The 20,453-nt window shown below is 43.0% G+C and overlaps 1 protein-coding gene across 3 annotated transcripts in view; it reads right to left on the bottom strand.

The window, feature by feature from the left end:
* Window positions 1–20,453, bottom strand: part of LOC139577137 (netrin-G2-like) — a 73,252-nt gene that overhangs the window by 36,656 nt on the left and 16,143 nt on the right. For all 3 annotated transcript variants that reach the window (XM_071403989.1, XM_071403990.1, XM_071403991.1), the window contains exon 3: window positions 18,330–18,973. In XM_071403989.1, coding sequence (XP_071260090.1) covers window positions 18,330–18,973 — 644 coding nt within the window. The remainder of the gene's footprint in view (window positions 1–18,329; window positions 18,974–20,453) is intronic.

The raw sequence follows: 20,453 nt of genomic DNA, 5'->3' as shown, positions 1-20,453 counted from the left end.
TACAACTGACGACACCCCTGGCAGTATAGATAACAGTACGACGATAACGCTTAGAGAGGATGGGAAGTATTACCTGAGCGGGTTTGGTCTGTCACTGAGTCAATATCTTAACGCGGCCTTGAAAAGGTGAAGAGAGGGTTCAGGCTCCTAGATGGTTTGGGTGGAGTCCAATATCTCTGTAGAGCATCTTTTGTTTCCAAAAAGTGCAGAAATTGTCAATAACAGTTATGCCAACAGAGTGGCAGTAGTCTTTAAGCCAGATATGAAGTGCTAAGAGCCTGCTGAACCTTTCGTAACCACAATCCAGCGACAGCACGGGACCAGAGATAATCGGCTGATTTTCAGAGCCTTTCAGAGTGTTGATCAGCCCAATAAAATCCTGATTGACCCTTTTTGATGTAATTTTAATCCCAGATGCACTACGACAGCAGCGGCCCTGGGATGCAGGATCGATAACCGAAGCATCCGTCAGCTCCTCATAAATCATCCTTGCTCCTTTATTCTCCAAAGGGGGTGGGGAGGGGGGGCTGGGATGGGATGTTGGTTGGTAGGATGGGAAGAGGGAGTGAGATGGGAGGGGAGAGGTGGCCCCGGCCAGGCCACACTACTGCTACAACGCACGGCTTGAAGTCATATGAAGTCAGTTGCAATTTCAAACACATACTTAGAAACAATGTTTTTAATCCACCTAATATAAAGACATAATCACAGCCTGTAAACAGCTGAATGTTTATTACCATTGGTGAGCCAGAGACGCCAGCTCCACCTTTCAATAAGAAACACGCAAAAAAAGGTTTGCATCTGCCGGAAATGAGAAATTCCGCATTTAGGTGAGTAAATAACAGCAAGTGCTAAACAAATATGGATAGACAGATCAAAGGCTGGCGTAGAGTCAGGTGCCCCGCTCGCTCACAGCTGGGAGCTACCGTTAATGGGAGCTGTATTTAATTCCTCAATTTCTCTCGTGAGAATTGCCGGGCGTCCACTCCCACTGCCTCATGATGACTTGCTTAATCCCAAATAAGAATGGATAGCGAGGACACAGGAACAAATGGTGCCTTCCGATTCACCCTCCTGCACAGAGGGGGCCACAACCATCATTGTTACAGCTGTTAACACTCACTTCTTTCCCTAGTGGGGCTGTTCATGCATAGAAAGACGAGTGTTCCTCGAGAAGGAAAGAAAGAGAAGAGAAGGACAGAAACACTCAAACGTAGAAATGTACAATCACTTTTTCAAATCAAATCAAATTGTATTTGTCACATGCTTTGTAAACAACAGTTAAATGCTTACTTACGGGTCCTTTTTCAACAATGCAGAGTTAAAGATAACCTACTACTCAGCCGTCAAAACTAGGCTCATAACCACCATGATGCATTTATAGAGTGGGCTACACTTGACTACTGGGATGGTCGGTGAATCTGAGAGGATAAAAGAAATTGCATGACTTCATTCTGTATATCAGTATTGGTTGTTTAGGAGGAACATTGTACTGCTACTCATATTGATTTTCAGGAATACAGGTTGTCTCCATGGGCCTTGAAGAGGATATGTAGAATTGGCTTTAACCCTTCTGCTGTGTTCTGGTCGAATTGGACCGATTTACAAGTTCTCTCTGAAAAATGTAGTTCATTTGATCTGATTATCATAAGGTTCCATGACTTTGTCCACACAGCGCATCTGAACACACAAAATACATTTTGATTATTTTCATAAAATTTTGGGTGTTTTATTTAACTTTTGTACACCTGTGGTGTTCCCGGTCAAAAATGACCAGTGATTAGAAATGAATGGGTGAGACTAAAATTAGTGTATAAAATTGAGCTCAGGCACATGCCCATTCATCAGATGGATACACTTCCTCTCCCAGACCCCCACATGCATGTGTGTTTGAGCACACACACACACACACACACACACACACACACACACACACACACACACACACACACACACACACACACACACACACACACACACACACACACACACACACACACACACACACACACTCCCCTTCTTGGCCTCCATGGCAACCCCCACAGGAACCTTTCCTCAGTAGAATCTTTCCCCCACGGGAACCACACCTGTTGGCATTCTCACAGACAATCGCAACATTGTTTCAATAATATATCAATCTTTTCTCGCAGCTCTGGTATATAAAGCTTTTTTGAGGCCTTGCTCACAATTCATTCTGTGGCAGCACAATGACCAAACGATATACTATATGTGAGGCTCTTGATCATATCTTTGATCATGACACTGGTGAGGAGGAGAGAGTCCTTGTTAAACTTTGACACAAAGTTGTCTGTGATAAATAGCAGAATATGTTTCATCTGAGTGTTTGTTATAATCAAAATAATCCATACATTATGCTTTTTTTACTCAAAAACGAGTTGTATGAGCTCAGGTTAATGAGGCCTACAGGCCATAAATAGCAAATAGAAGTTCAAAACCTGTAATGTTCACAAGAACTTAAGTTGATAAAGAGATCTAACACAACATTAGGTGGTAATATATGTATTATTATGGATTTATAATCAGCTATAATGGGGGCGGTCATTTTGGACTGGGAACACAGAATTAATTAACATGAAACGAACACAACAGGAGGGTTAAACAGCCTTTTCTGCTTTGGTTTAGATCTGTGCCTGGGACCAGAAGGACTCTGACCTCCACTAATGATAACCTGCTCAAGGTTTTCACAACAGCTATCCACTGGAGGTAACATTTCACCTGACTAACAGTGAAACTAACAGCCCCTGTACATTCTTATAGAGGTTCTGAGGCACAGGCTTTAGAATGCTGCTAGCCCCTTGCCAGGGAATATGTCTGAGAGAGGCAGTCATACAGAGTTCATTGCTCCACATGCTTTTTGCATTTTCTCTCTTTTCTCTTTCACTGTGCTCTGAGGAACGTCAGATATGAGAAGAAAACAAAACCCTGCTGTTTCCAGCTAATACCCGCGAGAGCACTGGATCCCAACGCAACCCGGAGGGATGGACATCTACAGGAGACTTTTTCTCCACATTTTTCACCCTTGCCCCTACCGGAGAATTTTGCGATTTAAGTGTTGGTGAGCGCCAGCACGGCCCAGGGAGACACCACCTCATGAAGGGAGCAGCAACCCTTCTACAACATCAAGCTGCTGGCTCTTTTACTACCAATCGCCAACGACCTTGAAAGCTTTGGCACGGACATCTCCTTTAAATTATTCACACAGGATGCAAAAAAAACAACATTTACTGCACTCCCAACCAACAAGGGCGGAAGTCAAATGCAAAGCGCAGCTCCTTTTCCTGAAGGGATATGCAGATAGGCAGAGATATACTGTAGATACATAGTGTAAGTGAGAAGTGTAGACAAAGGGGAGCTTTAGAAAGGGAGACGGCTTCAAATTTCCAAGAGCACACCAAAATAGTTAAAGCACACTGGGAAAATAAAAGGGTCCGTCCTTGCATAATTAATTTGTGGGCTCCGTGGGTTGAGTCTCAGTGGGATTCTGCCAATTATGACCAGAATGTGCCGAAAGCACCCGCAGTGCAACTGTCCACAGCAGGGACAATTAGGGACTGGATCCCCTGCACTTCTCCCACTATACACCATAGTGGAGGCTCCTCAGAGGAGGAAGGGCAGGACCATACTCCTCAGTGAATTTCATAAAACTTTTAATTGTAAAAAAGTTAAGTTATCCTTTTTAGATAAAACTATACTAAATATAGTCACATCACCAAATAACTGAATACACTATTTTGTAAAGAAGGTCTACAGTAGCCTCAACAGCACTCTGTAGGGTAGTACCATGGTGTAGCCAGAGGACAGCTAGCTTCCGCTCTTGCAGCATGAACTGACATGTTGTCCACCCAATCAAAGGATAAGATAATTAATCTAGTACTGAAAGCATAAACTACAGCTAACTAGCACTGCATTGTATAAAATGTGGTGAGTAGCTGACTCAAAAGAGAGTGAAAGACAGTAGTTGAACAGTTTTGAACAAATTAATTTCTTCCAAAATGAAGGAGAAGCCTAATGAAACACCCTGCTCAAACAGAGGGGTGCTATGTTAGCTAGCTGGCTATGACTTTCCAACACAAAACTGGAACTCTTCCAAGTCAAGGTGTAACTGCTTACTGACTGTACACTAACGTTACTGAATGATTGTAGAGGGTTTACAAACGCGCTAGTTCTATTAGCTATGCTGACTATGACGTTACTTTAGCTAATATGGTGACAACGATGTAGCCTGTTTGTAGAGGTTTGGCTTGGCTGTTATGAGAGTGAACTCTGTTTACGTGGGATCAGGGGTGTGTTCATTCTGCCGATTCTGTTGAAAAACGTTTCTTAAACGGAAGTAAACTCAAATTTGTCTCTCGACCTGTGTGCACCTATGTTGTACATTTTAATTTCATAGGCTCTGTCATAGCAACCTCATGATGGGTATAGGGGAAATGTTACTATCATGTGGTAGCCTAAACCTATCGCTGTTACATTGAACTGGGTGAATGGAATATGAATGAGGGTCATCCAATATGCTGTAATAGAAATAAGGCCATGCTCATTAAAAAAAATCTCCTCCCTCCTCTTAAAACAGCACACCGTGTGTAGAAGCACATCTAGCCTTTTTGGGGCCAAAAAGCGAGGTTTGGTTTGAGGGTCCCCCACCGTGTGGGCAACATTTTTATTGAAAATATTGCAGTTTTGAAGCTAATTTCATGCCATTCTACAGATTTTGCCATGGATTGGTGGGAAACTTTTGCAGTTTTAAAGCTAATTTCCTGCAATTCTACACATTTTGTCAATACTTACACCATGTTCATATGATATCAGGACTACTGAGCACATGCCCTGCGTGCCTGGTCAGTAATTTGGTGATGATTACTACAAGATTTAGATAGCTGGCTAGACTACCTTACCAAGCAATCTAAAAATGTTTAGCTGACATGGGTTAATTGGGTAACTGTCAGTGGAAAACTGCTGATGCGCTGCCAAATTTTGAAATTGCATATTGTGTACTCTACTTTTTTAACTCTCAACAGTAAGTTGAGTTTCTAAACTCCTAGCTGCCACGGGGCCCTACGCACATTGCGTAGTCTGCATATAGGCAGAGACGCTTCTGACACAGTGTATCTGTATCTGTGCAATTTATATCTACAGCAAGTGAAGAGAGTAAAAAGCTATATGACAAAGTAATTATTGTCATTGTAAATTATTTGACACACACTGTCTGTACCCTCTCCATGTGACACAAGCACAGCCAAAACATCTGTGTCTGAGTCAGACAGATCATTACCAGGTCACAACTTCCATGACAATCCTATAAGGTCCCTGGAAAGTTCAGGATGTGGCCTATCACTGCTTTGAGCTGTACATCCTGGTAGTAAGGCTAATAATACCCAGCTAGCACATAACATTCTGAGAACCATAAGTTTCTTAGAGCTTGGTGAGAGCGTGATTGTCCTATGGTTATTTTGCATACAACCTTTCCACAACTTTCTGGGAATGGTTTAGTTTAGTTTATTAGGACCCCCATTAGCTACTGCACATGCAGCAGTTACTCTTCCTGGGGTCCACATATAACATACTAATACATGACAAAGTACAGAACAGATATAGACAAGAACAACATAAGATATTACATTAAATTCTAAATTAAAAATAATAATGTATTTATTTACATAAGTATTCAGACCCTTTGCTATGAGACTCAAAATTGAGCTCAGGTGCATCCTGTTTCCATTGATCATCCTTGAGATGTTTCTACAACTTGATTGGAGTTCACCTGTGGTAAATGCAATTGTTTGGACATGATTTGGAAAGGCACACACCTGTCTGTCTATATAAGGTCCCAAAGTTGAAAGTGCATGTCAGAGCAAAAACCAAGCCATGAGGTCGAAGGAAATTGTCCATAGAGCTCCGAGACAGGATTGTGTCGAGGCACAGATCTGGGGAAGGGTACCAAAAACTTTCAAAACTTTCTGCAGCATTGAAGATCCTCAAGAACACACTGGCCTCCATCAATCTTAAATGGAAGAAGTTTGGAACCACCAAGACTCTTCCTAGAGCTGGCTGCCCAGCCAAACTGAGCAATCAGGGGAGAAGGGCCTCGGTCAGGGAGGTGACCAAGAACCCGATTGTCGCTCTGACAGAGCTCTAGAGTTCCCCTGTGGAAATGGGGGAAACTTCAAGAAGGACAACCATCTCCGCAGCACTCCACCAATCAGGCCATCATAGTAGAGTGGCCAGACTGTCACGCCCTGGCCTTAGTTATCTTTGTTTTCTTTATTATTTTAGTTAGGTCAGGGTGTGACATGGGGGATGTATGTGTTTTGTATTGTCTAGGGGTTTTGTATGTTGATGGGGCAGTGTCTAGTCTAGGTGTTTGTATGTCTATGGCTGCCTAGATTGGTTCTCAATTAGAGGCAGCTGTTGATCATTGTCTCTGATTGGGAACCATATTTAGGCAGCCATATTCATTGGGTATTTCGTGGGTTATTGTCTATGTCTATGTGTAGTGTTTAGTGTCAGCACTATTTGTTTATAGCGTCACATTCGTCGGTTTGTTGTTTTGTTTAGTTTGTCAAGTGTTCTTCGTTTCGTGTCATTAAACATAGAATGTATTCACTTCACGCTGCGCCTTGGTCCTCCTCTCTTCCACCATACGACGATCGTGACACAGACGGAAGCCACTCCTCAGTAAAAGGCACATGACAGCCCGCTTAGAGTTGGCCAAAAAGCATTTAAAAACTTTCAGACCATGAGAAAAAAGATTCTCTGGTCTGATGAAACCAAGATTGAACTCTTTGGCCTGAATGCCAAGTGTTACTTCTAGAGGAAACCTGGCACCATCCCTACAGTGAAGCATGGTGGTGGCAGCATCATGCTGTGGGAATGTTTTTCAGCGGCAGGGACTGGGAGACTAGTCAGGATAGAGGCAAAGATTAACGGAGCAAAGTAGCAGCAACCCGATCGAACGACGCTGGAGAGACCTGAAAATAGCTGTGCAGTGACGCTCCCCATCCAACCTGACAGAGCGTGACAGGATCTGCAGAGAAGAATGGGAGAAACTCCCCAAATACAGGTGTGCCAAGCGTGAATATCAGTATTTCAGCATAACGTCTCCTAGAGGTTTCTTCATGGTTCTAATTAAAGTCATGTTCTCAGAATGTTCAGAGATCATAAGTTTAAATATCACTGAAGCCTTGCCACAATAAAAAAACAAATGTGTTTGCATGATTAATGCCTAAGCAAATACATTTCCACAGCTGTGTTCGAAAAACCCATACTAACATACAGTAAACTACATACAGTGGCCTGCGAAAGTATTCACCCCCCTTGGCATTTTTCCTATTTTGTTGCCTTACAACCTGGAATTAAAATAGATTTTTGGGAGGTTTGTATTATTTGATTTACACAACATGCCTACCACTTTGAAGATGCAAAATATGTTTTATTGTGAAACAAACAGGAAATAAGACAAAAAAAACATAAAGCATAACTATTCACCCCCCCAAAGTCAATACTTTGTAGAGCCACCTTTTGCAGCAATTACAGCTGCATGTCTCTTGGGGTATGTCTCTATAAGCTCTGATTTTTGCCCATTGTTCAAGGCGAAACTGCTCCAGCTCCTTCAAGTTGGATGGGTTCCGCTGGTGTACAGCAATCTTTAAGTCATACCACAAATTTGCAATTAGATTGAGGTCTGGGCTTTGACTAGGCCATTCCAAGACATTCAAATGTTTCCCCTTAAACCACTCGAGTGTTGCTTTAGCAGTATGCTTCGAGTCATTGTCCTGCTGGAAAGGGAACCTCATTCCCAGTCTCAAATCTCTGGAACACTGAAACAAGTTTCCCTCAAGAATTTCCCTGTATTTAGCGCCATCCATCAGTTTCCCAGTCCCTGCCAATGAAAAACATCCCCACTGCATGATGCTGCCACCAACATCATGGTGGGGATGGAGTTCTTGAGGTGATGAGAGGTGTTGGGTTTGCGCCAGACATAGCGTTTTCCTTGATGGCCAAAAAGCTCAATTTTAGTCTCATCTGACCAGAGTACCTTCTTCCATATGTTTGGGGAGTCTCCCACATGCCTTTTGGTGAACCCCAAACGTGTTTGCTTTTTTTTTCTTGAAACAATGCCTTTTTTCTGGTCACTCTTCTGTAAAGCCCAGCTCCGTGGAGTGTACAGCTTAAAGTGGTCCTATGGACAGATACTCCAATCTCCGCTGTGGAGCTTTGCAGCTCCTTCAGGGTTATCTTTGGTCGCTTTGTTGCCTCTCTGATTAATGCCCTCCTTGCCTGGTCCGTGAGTTTTGGTGGACTGCCCTCTCTTGGCAGGTTTGTTGTGGTTCCATATTCTTTCCATTTTTTTTTATAATGGATTTAATGGTGTTCTGTGGGATGTTCAAACCCTGATCTGTACTTCTCCACAACTGTGGGATGTTCAAACCCTGATCTGTACTTCTCCACAACTTTGCCCCAGACCTGTTTGGAGAGCTCCTTGATCTTCATGGTGCCACTTGCTTGGTGGTGCCCCTTGCTTAGTGGTGTTGCAGACTCTGGGGCCTTTCAGAACAGGTACTAAGATCATGTGACAGATCATGTGATACTTAGATTGCACACATATGGACTTTATTTAACTAATTATGTGACTTCTGAAGGTAATTGGTTGCGCCAGATCTTATTTAGGGGTTTCATAGCAAAGGGAGTGAACACATATGCACACACCACTTTTCAATTTTGTATTTTTTGAAACAAGTTATTTTTTAAATTTAACTTCACTAATTTGAACTATTTTGTGTATGTCCATTACATGAAATCCAAATAAAAATCAATTTAAATTACAGGTTGTAATGCAACAAAATAGGAAAACCGCCAAGGGAGATGAATACTTTTGCAAGGCACTGTACAAACTGGGGTACACGTATTAAAAAATTAAAAAAAATTAAAAAAAATATGTCACATTTTCAAACAGTCCAGTTATAAGCCACGGGAGTTTTTTGAGCGAGAATTAAGACGACTTTCGACTAGTAAGACATGTATAAAAGCAACAGATATCATTAATAAGAAGGGGCTAGAAGCGCCTTTGTCACGCCCTGACCATTGAGAGCCCTTGTAGGTCAGTGCGTGACTAGGGTGTGTTCTAGTCGCTATATTTCTATGTTTGGGTTTGAGTATGGTTCCCAATTAGAGACAGCTGATTATCGTTGTCTCTAATTGGGGATCATACTTAAGGTGTCCCTGTTTCCACCTGTATTTGTGGGATATTGTTTTGTGTATGTGCATGTAGCACCACGTAGGTCACGTTTCGTTGTTTGTTTATTGTTTTGCTGAAATTTCACTTTAAATAAAGATGTGGAACTCGAATCACGCTGCGCCTTGGTCCGTCCATTATCACGACCGTGACACTCTTATATAGTGAGCTACCAAGTGGCTAGAACAGGCAAGCCCCATACTATTGTGGAGGACTTAATTCTTCCTGCTGCCGCGAATATGGCTAGGACAATGCTGGGGGAAAAGGCCCAAAAAACTATACAGACAATGCCTTCAACAAACAACACTGTTTCACAACGCATCAGTGACATGGCAGGAGATGTTTTGAAACAATTACTGCTTCGCATACAAGCCAGTGAATTCTATATGTTACAGCTGGATGAGTCAACAGACATGGCAGGCCTGGCACAGCCCCTGGTATATGTCCGTTACGTTTATGTGGGGTCAATTAAGGAAGACATCCTCTTCTGCAAACCACTGGAAACCAGGACAGCAGGAGAGGATATTTTTTTAGTTCTGGACATCTTTGTGACATCAAATGGACTTTGGTGGTCAAGATGTGTTGGTATCTGTACTGATAGCGCAAAAGCCATGACAGGGAGACATAGTGGAGTGGTAATGTGCGTGCAAGCAGTTGCATCCACCGAGAGGCTCTTGCTTCCAAGGAAATGCCTGACAGCTTGAAAGATGTTTTGGACACGACAGTAAAAATGGTTAACTTTGTTAAAGCAAGGCCCCTGAACTCTTGTGTATTTACGGCACTATGCAATGATATGGGCAGTGACCATGTAACGCTTTTACAACGCAGAAGTGCGCTGGTTATCAATGGGCAAAGTATTGACACCGTTTGAATTGAGAGACGAGCTTAAAGTTTTCACTTGTCTGACCACTTGCATGTTGACGAGTTTCTCACACAACTGGCCTATCTGGGTGATGTTTTTCCCTCGCCTGAATGATCTGAATCTAGGATTACAGGGACTCTCCGCAACTATATTCAATGTGCGGGACAAAATTGAGGCTATGATTAAGAAGTTGGAGCGCTTCTCTGTCTGTATTAACAAGGACAACACACAAGTCTTTCCATCACTGTATAATGTTTTGTGTGCAAATGAACTCAAGCTTACGGACAATGTCAAATCTGATATAGCGAAGCACCTGAGGGAGTTGGGTGCGCAATTACTTTCCCAAACCGGATGACACAAACAACTGGATTCGTTATCCTTTTCATGCCCTGCCTCCAGTCTTCTTACCGATATCTGAACAAGAGAGCCTCATCAAAATTGCAACAAGCGGTTCTGTGAAAGTTGAATTTAAATCAGAAGCCACTGCCAGATTTATGGAATGGGCTGCGCTCAGAGTATCCTGCCTTGGCAAATTGCGCTGTTAAGACACTGATGCCCTTTACAACCAAGTACCTTTGTGATAGTGGATTCTCGGTCCTCACTAGCATGAAAACTAAATACAGGCACAGACTGTGTGTGGGAAATTATTTAAGACTGAGACTCTCTCCAATACAACCCAACATTGCAGAGTTATGTGCATCCTTTCAAGCACACCCTTCTCATTAACCTGTGGTGAGTTATTCACAATTTTCGATGAACAAATAAGCTTTTATATGTAATATGGTTAAAAACTAAGCTAAATTATTGATTATTATTATATTATTATTTGTGCCCTGGTCCTATAAGAGCTCTTTGTCACTTCCCACGAGCCGGGTTGTGACAAAAACTCACACTCATTCTTATGTTTAATAAATGTATAGTATAGTGTGTGTGTGTGGCAGGCTTACAATGATGGCAAAAAAACAACATTTGACAGTGCGCTGACCCTGGTGCTAGAGAGGTACACAGCTGGAGGTTGAATGTTAGAAGGGGTACGGGACTATAAAAAGTTTGGAAACCACTGCTGTAAACGAACGGTATCCTTTCAGTTGAGCGTACTAGAGCTTTGCCTGTCTACCGAAAGTTGATGCTGTTGCTATGCAACCTCTTGCTAGCTTGTTTCTTTTACGACTTCAGGTGTTTTCTTAAATTCAATCTGGAGCACCAGCGGGTGCTCAGAGTGCGCTCTGGGCGTTCATAAATTCAGAGCATTGTCAGATTGTCCATTTGTAAGTTCGGGGTGTTCAGAGCGCACACTGGATGCTCTGTCCGAGGAGTAGGGTTGACCCGAGCTTTCTGGCCTCATAACGGCAGTCAAGCACCCAAGCTAACTGGCTAGCTACTTCCAGACACAAATGAGAGAACACCTCACTGACCATTTTACTCAACCTAGCAGAGCTGGTTAGGCGGTTTTCATGTTATCCAGACCATTGGTGACTAACTGTGCTGCTGGCAACAATTTAATGTTGCTTATGTTTACTGACACTGGCCATATTCAACGGGTGTTGAGTGTTCGTAAATTCATCAGTTATTTTGCGCTCTGGTACACTCAGAGGAGAGTGCTCTGAAATTGGAGTAGATCACCAGAGCGAATTTACGAAAGCACCCGAATGTCCATTGAGAATGCACAACAACTATACCATTTAGCTAAGCTAAGAATGATGGGAATAATCAAGTCAATAAATGTTGGGTAATTAGTTAGATAGCATATAGTTAATATACTGGTAAGTTTGATATATTATAAGCCAACTAACGTTAGGTAGCTAGCTAACATACCGGTACATACTGCTGTAATGATATGCTATGTGGTTCATAAGGATAACGTAGCTAACAAATTGTCAGCCAACATAACGTGTAAGCTAACTTATTTGAAAAGGCATAGCTTTATTACATTGCTCAACATTTTCTTAACATTTGTCATAATTAGTTAAAGCAATGAATTTGTATCCGCTGACGTTGGACTTCGGCTGCATATTTAACGCCATTTTCTTCAAATCTGAAAACGATGTGAAGCCATGGCCATTTTCTGAAGAATTGCATTATGGGCCCTAAAAGCACAGAAATAGTGTCCACTGCTTGTATACTTCGTATTTTGGCGAATGTAGTACAACATCCGGGAACTTTTGGCATACTCACTATATCCATAATATGACCAATAAGCATACTATATACTCAATTTACGTCACAAATAGTATGGTTAGTATGAGTATTTGAACACAGCATGAGTTCAAAACAGTTAACCTAATCTAGCAGTGTTATCAAAAGTCTTATTGAAACATTATTCAAAAACCTCAAATAACCTATAATTTCCATTCTCAAAACGTAAAAAAATAAAAATAAACTCCCAGTAAAAGGTTAAAGGAACAATAGTAAAATGTTCTTAGAACCTCCCTGCAACCTAAAAATGTATGTTCCCAGAACAGGTGAAATGTTCACTTACATTCTCAGAACGGTAAAACTGAACGTTTTTAAAGCGGTCAGGTACGTATGGCTTTGTTCCCAGAACCAATGGGAAACCAAAAACTTGCGCTCCCACAACTTCCAAAGAACCAAATGTGCTAGCTGGGTAATGATAATGAACCGTATGCTCTCGATCATTAGAGGACGGGTGGACAGGTTGGCTGGCCAGGGATCTCCTACTGTGATGGAGCTGCACCAAAAATAGTCCTCCTCATCATAGAATTGGGCAGATGAAAATTTGATGAGGGACAGCGTGCTGCTGAAATATTCTGTTTGCCTTCATAAGGACACCCTCTTTTGTTTGGGCCCCTGGGGGCATGGGATCCATGTAGGCTGCCATGATATTTACGCCTGAGGTGCTGCTGGCATACAAGTAGGATCCCACACTTAGCAGCCTTTCAAGGATCCCATATCTGCAAACGTTGCTTGCTGCATAAAAACCAGACATTTCCAGCCTTTTCCTAAGAGACAAATTGTCCGCAGAGTAACCTTTGAAAAAACTGGCATCATTGGGGAAACAAACCACTCTTCACTTCAAATGATGCTTTACTCCCTCAATTAAGCCCTTGTAAATTTACATTTCAATATTTCCCTCTACAAATAGAAACCTTTATCCTCTTGCTTAATAACATCTTACTTCAGCAATCTGGAAGATAGAGTTTTTGATAAATAAACTATAACGATAACAGACCCAAAATGATCCTGCTGTGACAATTCAAATTTTATTTTTTTTACCTTTATTGCAATGCAAAGCTAGTCAGAGGATTACTTTTTTATTCACAAATTGACACACTAGAAGCTCACAGTGTCAAATGGCTGTTTCATCTCATTGGGTAATGATGCCCCAACAGTAACCAACCCCCCAAAAAGTATGTTTTATTGTCACATACACCGGATAGCAGAGCAGGGGGACTGGGAAGAGCGAGCGTGGGAGAGAGTGTGCTGTTCTCCACTCATACAGAGCTTACTTCCTGAGATGACAGCATTAATTCCTCATGTTCCAACCCCCTGAAATGTTAATTTCATTAGCCGCATTAGGGTTGAACTGTAAGTGTTGGAGTACCAGACGGTGAGCAGTGTTTTCTATTTTCATAATTCATCTGCAACCCAAAGCTGACAACGACAGGGCAGAAAGCATGGACTGGTTAACTCTGTTATCATCCTAAGCCTGGGCAGAGCATCATTAGTCATACAATAAGCTACTCCCCTACAGGGAAACACAGAGAGAAAATAACTGTTGGAAAACTATGGTTCAGTACAGTATGTCTTATGTCTTGTGAACAGGCATACTGTTCTGATATATTGTAGGCCTACTATACATTCAGTAGGAGCAGACAGCAATTCCTTAAAAGGCTTTCAAATTAAAGTTATAAACAGACATAATAACACAATGCATTTCACATACATTTTCTAGAACGGTCCGTTTCTGCAGACAGTCTTGAAAATGTTGGGAATAGCCGAGTGGCTGTATCACAACCGGCCGTGATTGGGAGTCCCATAGGGCGGCGCTCAATTGGCCCAGCGTCGTCCGGGTTTAGCTGGGGTAGGCCGTCATTGTAAATAAGAATTTGATCTTAACTGACTTGCCTAGTTAAATAAAAGGTTAAATAAAAATATATTTAAAAAAAATGTAAATGAGAAGAGCATGTGCCTCGATAAAGCAACACAAAGTTCACAGAATCACAAAATCAAGTGCTGAGTCAGCATGATTCCACAAAATGTTACTACACTCCATGCCACTGTGTGAGTGTGTGTGTGCCATTTCATGCCGTGCACAGGTGTCATCATGCCAGCCAGGTTTCGGCTCTATCGGCAGAATCCCTCAGACAAACAAACTGTATGTGCACTAACTAAGTGACGCCTTGCAGTTTCCTCCAGAAGCATATCATTATTGATAATCTGTCGGTTACATACCAGTAATGATATATGTACTGTATATAATTACTTGTACAATGGAAGGGCAGGCATCCATTCTCTTGTGGTTTACCGACTCCAGACAGGGCGCGATTGAGCATTTGACCTCGCCCTCACTGAAGCCAAGGCCCATTGCTGGATGTTTGACAGACAGCACTGATTGTGATGGCATAAGGATTTTTTAGAAGCAAACTCAGTAGTCTCATGACGAGGGGAGAGGTTTAAGTGACCTCTCCCCTCACTCCCAACCTGCAATCATTACATTCATAATGTTTTTCCTCATACTACTGCTCCACAGCACACGACTCCGCTCTAGAAGCACAAGATGCTCCCAAAACTAGGCCAAGTCCTGCATCATGCACAACCAATTGCAGACCAAAGCAAAAATGTACAGAAAGACTGTAGCCTATAGACACAGTAGCAGCAGTGCACTAACTTCATCCCTACCCTTGCCTTACCCAAGACAAGAAAGTTGTGCTGAGGTCATACTGACATTTGTTCTTCTGTGCTCTACAGAGATCTATCCAGAGTGTGCCCTCAGTTGAGTCAGTTCCAGATACACGTGTCCTTTTTACCCCCACTCAAATAATGACCTTACAAGGACATAGGCAGGTAAAATAATGGTGTCAGAGACCAGCCCTTTGTCACAGTGACAGTTAAGGATATATCCCATAATACTTTTCACATCTGTGATTGGACAGGCCCATAAGGCTGAGAGGGTCACTGCTGTCACTGTCACGTGTGACAGACTGTCATCTTAGGGAGACACTCTCTCTGGGCTCCTCGTAATATCAGCCACCCTGTCTTCTTCACAGCTCAAATCCCTCCACAGTCACAACACAGTGCAGCAACACCAGCAATGGAGAAAAGCCACTCCGAGCTCCTGTACACAGGCCTGAGAGGACACCGTTTGACAACTATCTGGACGCCATGCCGACTGGACTGTCTGTGTGGATATAAATGATTGGCTGGAAAACTCTCTCCAATGGTAGAGTTCTCATTCCAACACTGCTAAACACAGTTAACAAAGTAATGCCTGTGTTCTGTATATTACTATATTATTAACAGCCATTGTGGGCTGGGGTGGTGCATGTTTAGAGGTGGTTGGATTGGGAGGATCTGGAGAGAAATATAATGTCTGTCCTATTGGTCTCTCCCATAATCCACTTACTTTCTAAGAGCTTACCGTCTGGATACATGTTTTTTTTTTTTTTTTACATGGAGCTGTTTTCCAACGGGAGAGGAAGCAGGAGATTTAAAGGGAGAGAGTTCAAAATGTCACTGTCAGCTCTGCCTACAGGATCCTTGTGGGAAAAAATGAATCATGTTAGCACACAGAGGTATTCCTCCACACTTATATAATCAGGTTGCCCATGTGTCTCCCTAGTCCCAGCCCAAGGAAATCCCCTGTTCCACAGTCACTTAATTAGACTGTGTGGAAGGAGGATCAGGCCTAACATTATACAGTATTACATTCTCACTACCTAGGTTTTGGAAAAGAAAAAAAAAATCACAGAAACCCAACAGGCAAAAATTAGCGTCTGGAACCCTAACTTGAGACAAGCCTGTGAACTTCAAGCTTTCGTGGAAAATTATTAATTATAAACAGTTGTTAGTGTCAAGGTCCTTTTCCCCACTGTGACAGGTGCCCGAAACAGGACCAAAGTTTACACAGACCACCTCACAGAGCCCAGGCAGATGAAGACAGCATTAGTGGGGCCTCTGTCTGTCTGACACTTGGGTTTCTGCTGACAGCTCGACGTCTCCTATCATTGTGTATTAGAGGAAGGTGGGCGAGGAGGTCAGACGGATGATGGCTATGCCAATATATTACACCCAACAACTGGAGCCATCTCGAAACAAGATAATACTGTATGCACCAGGGTCACTCTCACACTAACCTAACGTAGCAGGCGTAAAAGATACACCTGAAACTATATCCCCTACTTATTGGTCTTGACAAGAAGAAAAATAAATAAAAACCTTCCCCGACAGTTTTATCTTCTGTGCTGTTCAACCAATCCAGTAAATGTGGAGAAGGAATTAAGATGGAGTGTCACCTTGTTAATGTCCAAAAGTGGAAGTCGCATCACAGGCTCTCTTTCCATTTCCCCTTAAAACTGGAACATCTGGTTGTTGGGGGCTGGACAGAGGTCACTCTCACCCCAATCCACCTATCAATGACAGCGTCCCTATTTCCACCCTTTATTTAATAGTTTCCTGATTGTCACAATATGATTCATTTAGATATGTGTTTGTATAATACAAGCCAAGGGTTTTCAAATGCCTTCTGGACACAAATAGGCTCCACACCATACAGATTTTGTAATGTTCTATTTGTAGACTACCCGGCCAGCTCAACTTCATCCACACCAGCTGGTGATTATTTAGATATTGCCGTATCAGGCTTGTGTGTGTGTGCGGTTTAGTCGTTTTATAAGCAGACAGATTAATTTCAGACTGTGGGATAGTAATGATCCCGTGCACGCTGAGTGACCAGAGTGGAGGTCTGAGAATGGTTTCCTTCTTTTCTTCTTGTTCTATCCTTCTTTTAACAGGCGCACGGACAGAATGAGAGAAACAGATATATCTGGTTTGCTCTAGTACGCTGTTTGTCAAAATAATATGTGCCATCTAAGGACAGGCAAGCTATGGTCCTTCCTCCTTGAGGCCGCTTCAAACTAGCACTTTGAGGAACGAGGGAGGAGGAAGGAGGGAGGGAGGAGAAGGAGCAGTGGGAGGAGAGGAGGAAGGGGAAGGTGAGGTGGAGGAGAAGGAGGAGGGGGGGTGGAGAAGGAGGAGGGGGAGGAGAGAAGGGGAAGAGGAGGTGGAGCAGAAGGAGGGGGGGGTGGAGAAGGAGGAGGGGGAGGAGAGAAGGGGAAGAGGAGGTGGAGGAGAAGGAGGGGGGGGTGGAGAAGGAGGAGGGGGAGGAGAGAAGGGGAAGAGGAGGTGGAGCAGAAGGAGGGGGGGGGGGGGTGGAGAAGGAGGAGGGGGAGGAGAGAAAAGGGAGAGTAGGAAGAAGTGAAGAGGGAGGCGAGGAGAGAAAAGGGGGAGTAAGAGAAGGAGTCAGTTCCATCCCTGTGCTGATGGTCCTGATGTCATTATAGAGCCCTGGGCCTCCTCCATCCATGTGTGCAGTCCATGTAGGGAGGCACACACACACAGGCCATCAGGGAGGCCGTCCCATCCCCTTTATTTAAACACTGCAAGCGCTTCTCAATACTTAGGGATGATCAAAATATCCAAGAAGAATTTCCTGGTGGTTATTAGCTTAACATGTCCCTATTCCCTGATCATTATAAACCAGTGAACATCAGTCATGGGTCCATTTGACGGCTCAACTTCCCCTGCCCCCATCCTCAACCCCCTTTAAAAACAATTTGCTCTTTGACATACAGGAATAACTATTGATTGACAGCTTGTGTTACCGGAGGTTTGGGCAATGCAATGATGCCTGGAGGGGCTAATTCATACATTTTTATCAATATTTATATTAGCAAAGGTTACTGATTTAGCACTAAGATTGGATTGTTATAGATTTGACTGTCAGTAGAAAGAGCGACCGTTTCTTTGACAGTATCAAGCCGGTTTGTGTTTCAGACAATTTCCTGCACAGCTCTTCATCAGAAACCAAGACCTTGGCCACTCTTTCCTTCTGGACTATTGTATACAGTGTACACTGTACGGTATAACATTAGGACTGTGCATTTTGCCATTTGACTACAAAAAAAGACCCTTACTCAAATATCTTTGCAAGAGATATTGTCCAAAGAGGCAAAGAAAGGTAAGGTTGTGTGTATTTACCTGGCTGGTACATCTATGTTGGATATGGCGTAGAAGTATTTGAGAAGGTTGTCTCTCTGGACGTAGGTTCCCCCCAAGGCCGGCTTCAGCAGCCTCAGTCTCAGGTTGGTGAAGGTGAAGAAGTCCCTCAGGCCCTTCATACTCTCCATGCGTGTGTACAGGCTGTCCATATTGAGCAGCTTGGGCCCTGCGAAGATAGCAAAGCGCGCCATCACCTCGAAGCGCAGCACCTTCTCGTTCTTGGAGCCCACCCAGCGAGAGTACTGCTCGGTACAGATGACCCGAGTCACGTTTGTCGCCGACAGGTCCTGCACCCGCTTGGCGGGCATGTCGAAGGCGTCCATGCAGTCGTCGGCGTAGAACTGGTAGGGCTGCCAGGTGCGCCCTTTGTCCAGGGACTTGTCCAGCACCATGACGGTGGGGCGGCCATACTCGAAAGTGACCTGGATGTCATCGGTTAGCTCCAAGCTCTTGTTCCAGGCCAGGGAGATGTTGGCCAGCAGGGGCTCCGGGTAGCGGCTCCACGTCACCGTCTGCCAGTAGGTGATGAGGCCGCTGCTCTCACGGTCCTGCATCAGCTGGGGAGGGTGAGCCAGGTCCGGGTTGGAGGCGTCACATTCGTCACTACACAGGTACGGGTTCTCCTGAAAGAGGGACAGGCGGGAAAAGACAACTGGTCAGTGTTGGAAAACACTGTTCTACTCCCTTCCCTTTAGAATATAGTACACATTTACGATCTCACCATTTTATAACATTCTAAATCCATACTGAGTTTTTATTTCATTCAGCATAGTGTCTATGAATTATACAATCTGAGAAAAAAGGGTTCCAAAAGCGTCTTTAGGCTGTCCCCATAAAACAACCCTTTTTGGTTCCAAGTAGAATCCTTTTGGGTTCTATGTAGAATCGTCTGTGGAAAGGCTTCTACATGGAACCAAAAAAGGTTCTACCTAGAACCAAAATGGTTCTACCTGGAACCAAATAGGGTTCTTTAAATGGTTCTCCTATGGGAATAGCCAAAGAACCCTTTTAGGTTCTAGATAGCACCTTTTATTTAGTGTAGGAATGACTCCCTAAAGGTTCCCACAAGCTCACAAAGTACGCAACTGATGTTTTTGTAGTATTTATTGGTTCTTTGGAAGCCTTTGCTTATGAGAAACAAGTCAGATAAAATGAAAGTAACATTTGCATTATCTTATATAGGCTACTTCCCCCCCAACAAAGAAACCTGAAACAACTTGGAAACAGATTTTCCTAAACAATCTGGCCAACCTTTTTAATGGGTCCCCCTGGGACCATGTTTGTGTGTTTGTCCCAACATGTTAACACGCTCAGCATATGTCTCCATTAAACACTTTGTAGGCTGTGTTTGGTGAATATCCATCTGGGAATTGCCCCGTATGCAGGAATCATTGCCTCTGGTTATAACAACACTCATTTAATGAACATTGTGAATTAGTGTTTCCATTTAATCAAATGACATCACTCAACAACAAAAAACATCAGAAAGACTAATGAGATGGGTTGCATACCTAAATGTCTGAAAATAGATAGCTTCAACAGTGTTGAGGTGTAACACTAATCTACTGACACAGATGGATTACACACGGAATGGATCAACAAGGGGGGTTGCCTGCTATGTGGTCATCCCTGACCTCTAAATCCCAGTGTCAATACGTCACATTGGTCTGCCTGAGTGCAAACTGTCACACTCGTCACCAACAGTCATACTCACCCACATAGCTTCCAGGCCTGGGTTCAAATACTATTTGAATTTGTATTTGTATTTATTAAGGATCCCTATTAGCTGCTGCCTTGGCAGCAGCTACTCTTCCTGTGGTCCAGCAAAAATTAAGCCAGTAATATACATTATAATAAAAAAAGGTAACATTAAAATACATTTTACAACAGGTTTCACAATACATTAAGTGTGTGCAAATCATCTCAAATACTGTATTTGTGCTTGATTGAGCTTGCCTGTTGCAATTGAACCAATAAAAAAGTCTACAAAATGTCTTAAACTCCAGCTTCCTGTAACTCCAGACAGACAGGCATTAGATATATTTCAAATATACTGAACAAAAATATAAACGCAACATGTAAAGTGTTGGTCCCATGTTACAT

The sequence above is a fragment of the Salvelinus alpinus genome, chromosome 5, assembly GCF_045679555.1.
Source record: "Salvelinus alpinus chromosome 5, SLU_Salpinus.1, whole genome shotgun sequence".
NCBI classification, from domain to species: Eukaryota; Metazoa; Chordata; class Actinopteri; order Salmoniformes; family Salmonidae; genus Salvelinus; species Salvelinus alpinus.
Note: the sequence above shows the minus strand (reverse complement) of the source record. Positions and strands in the feature narration are given on the sequence as shown.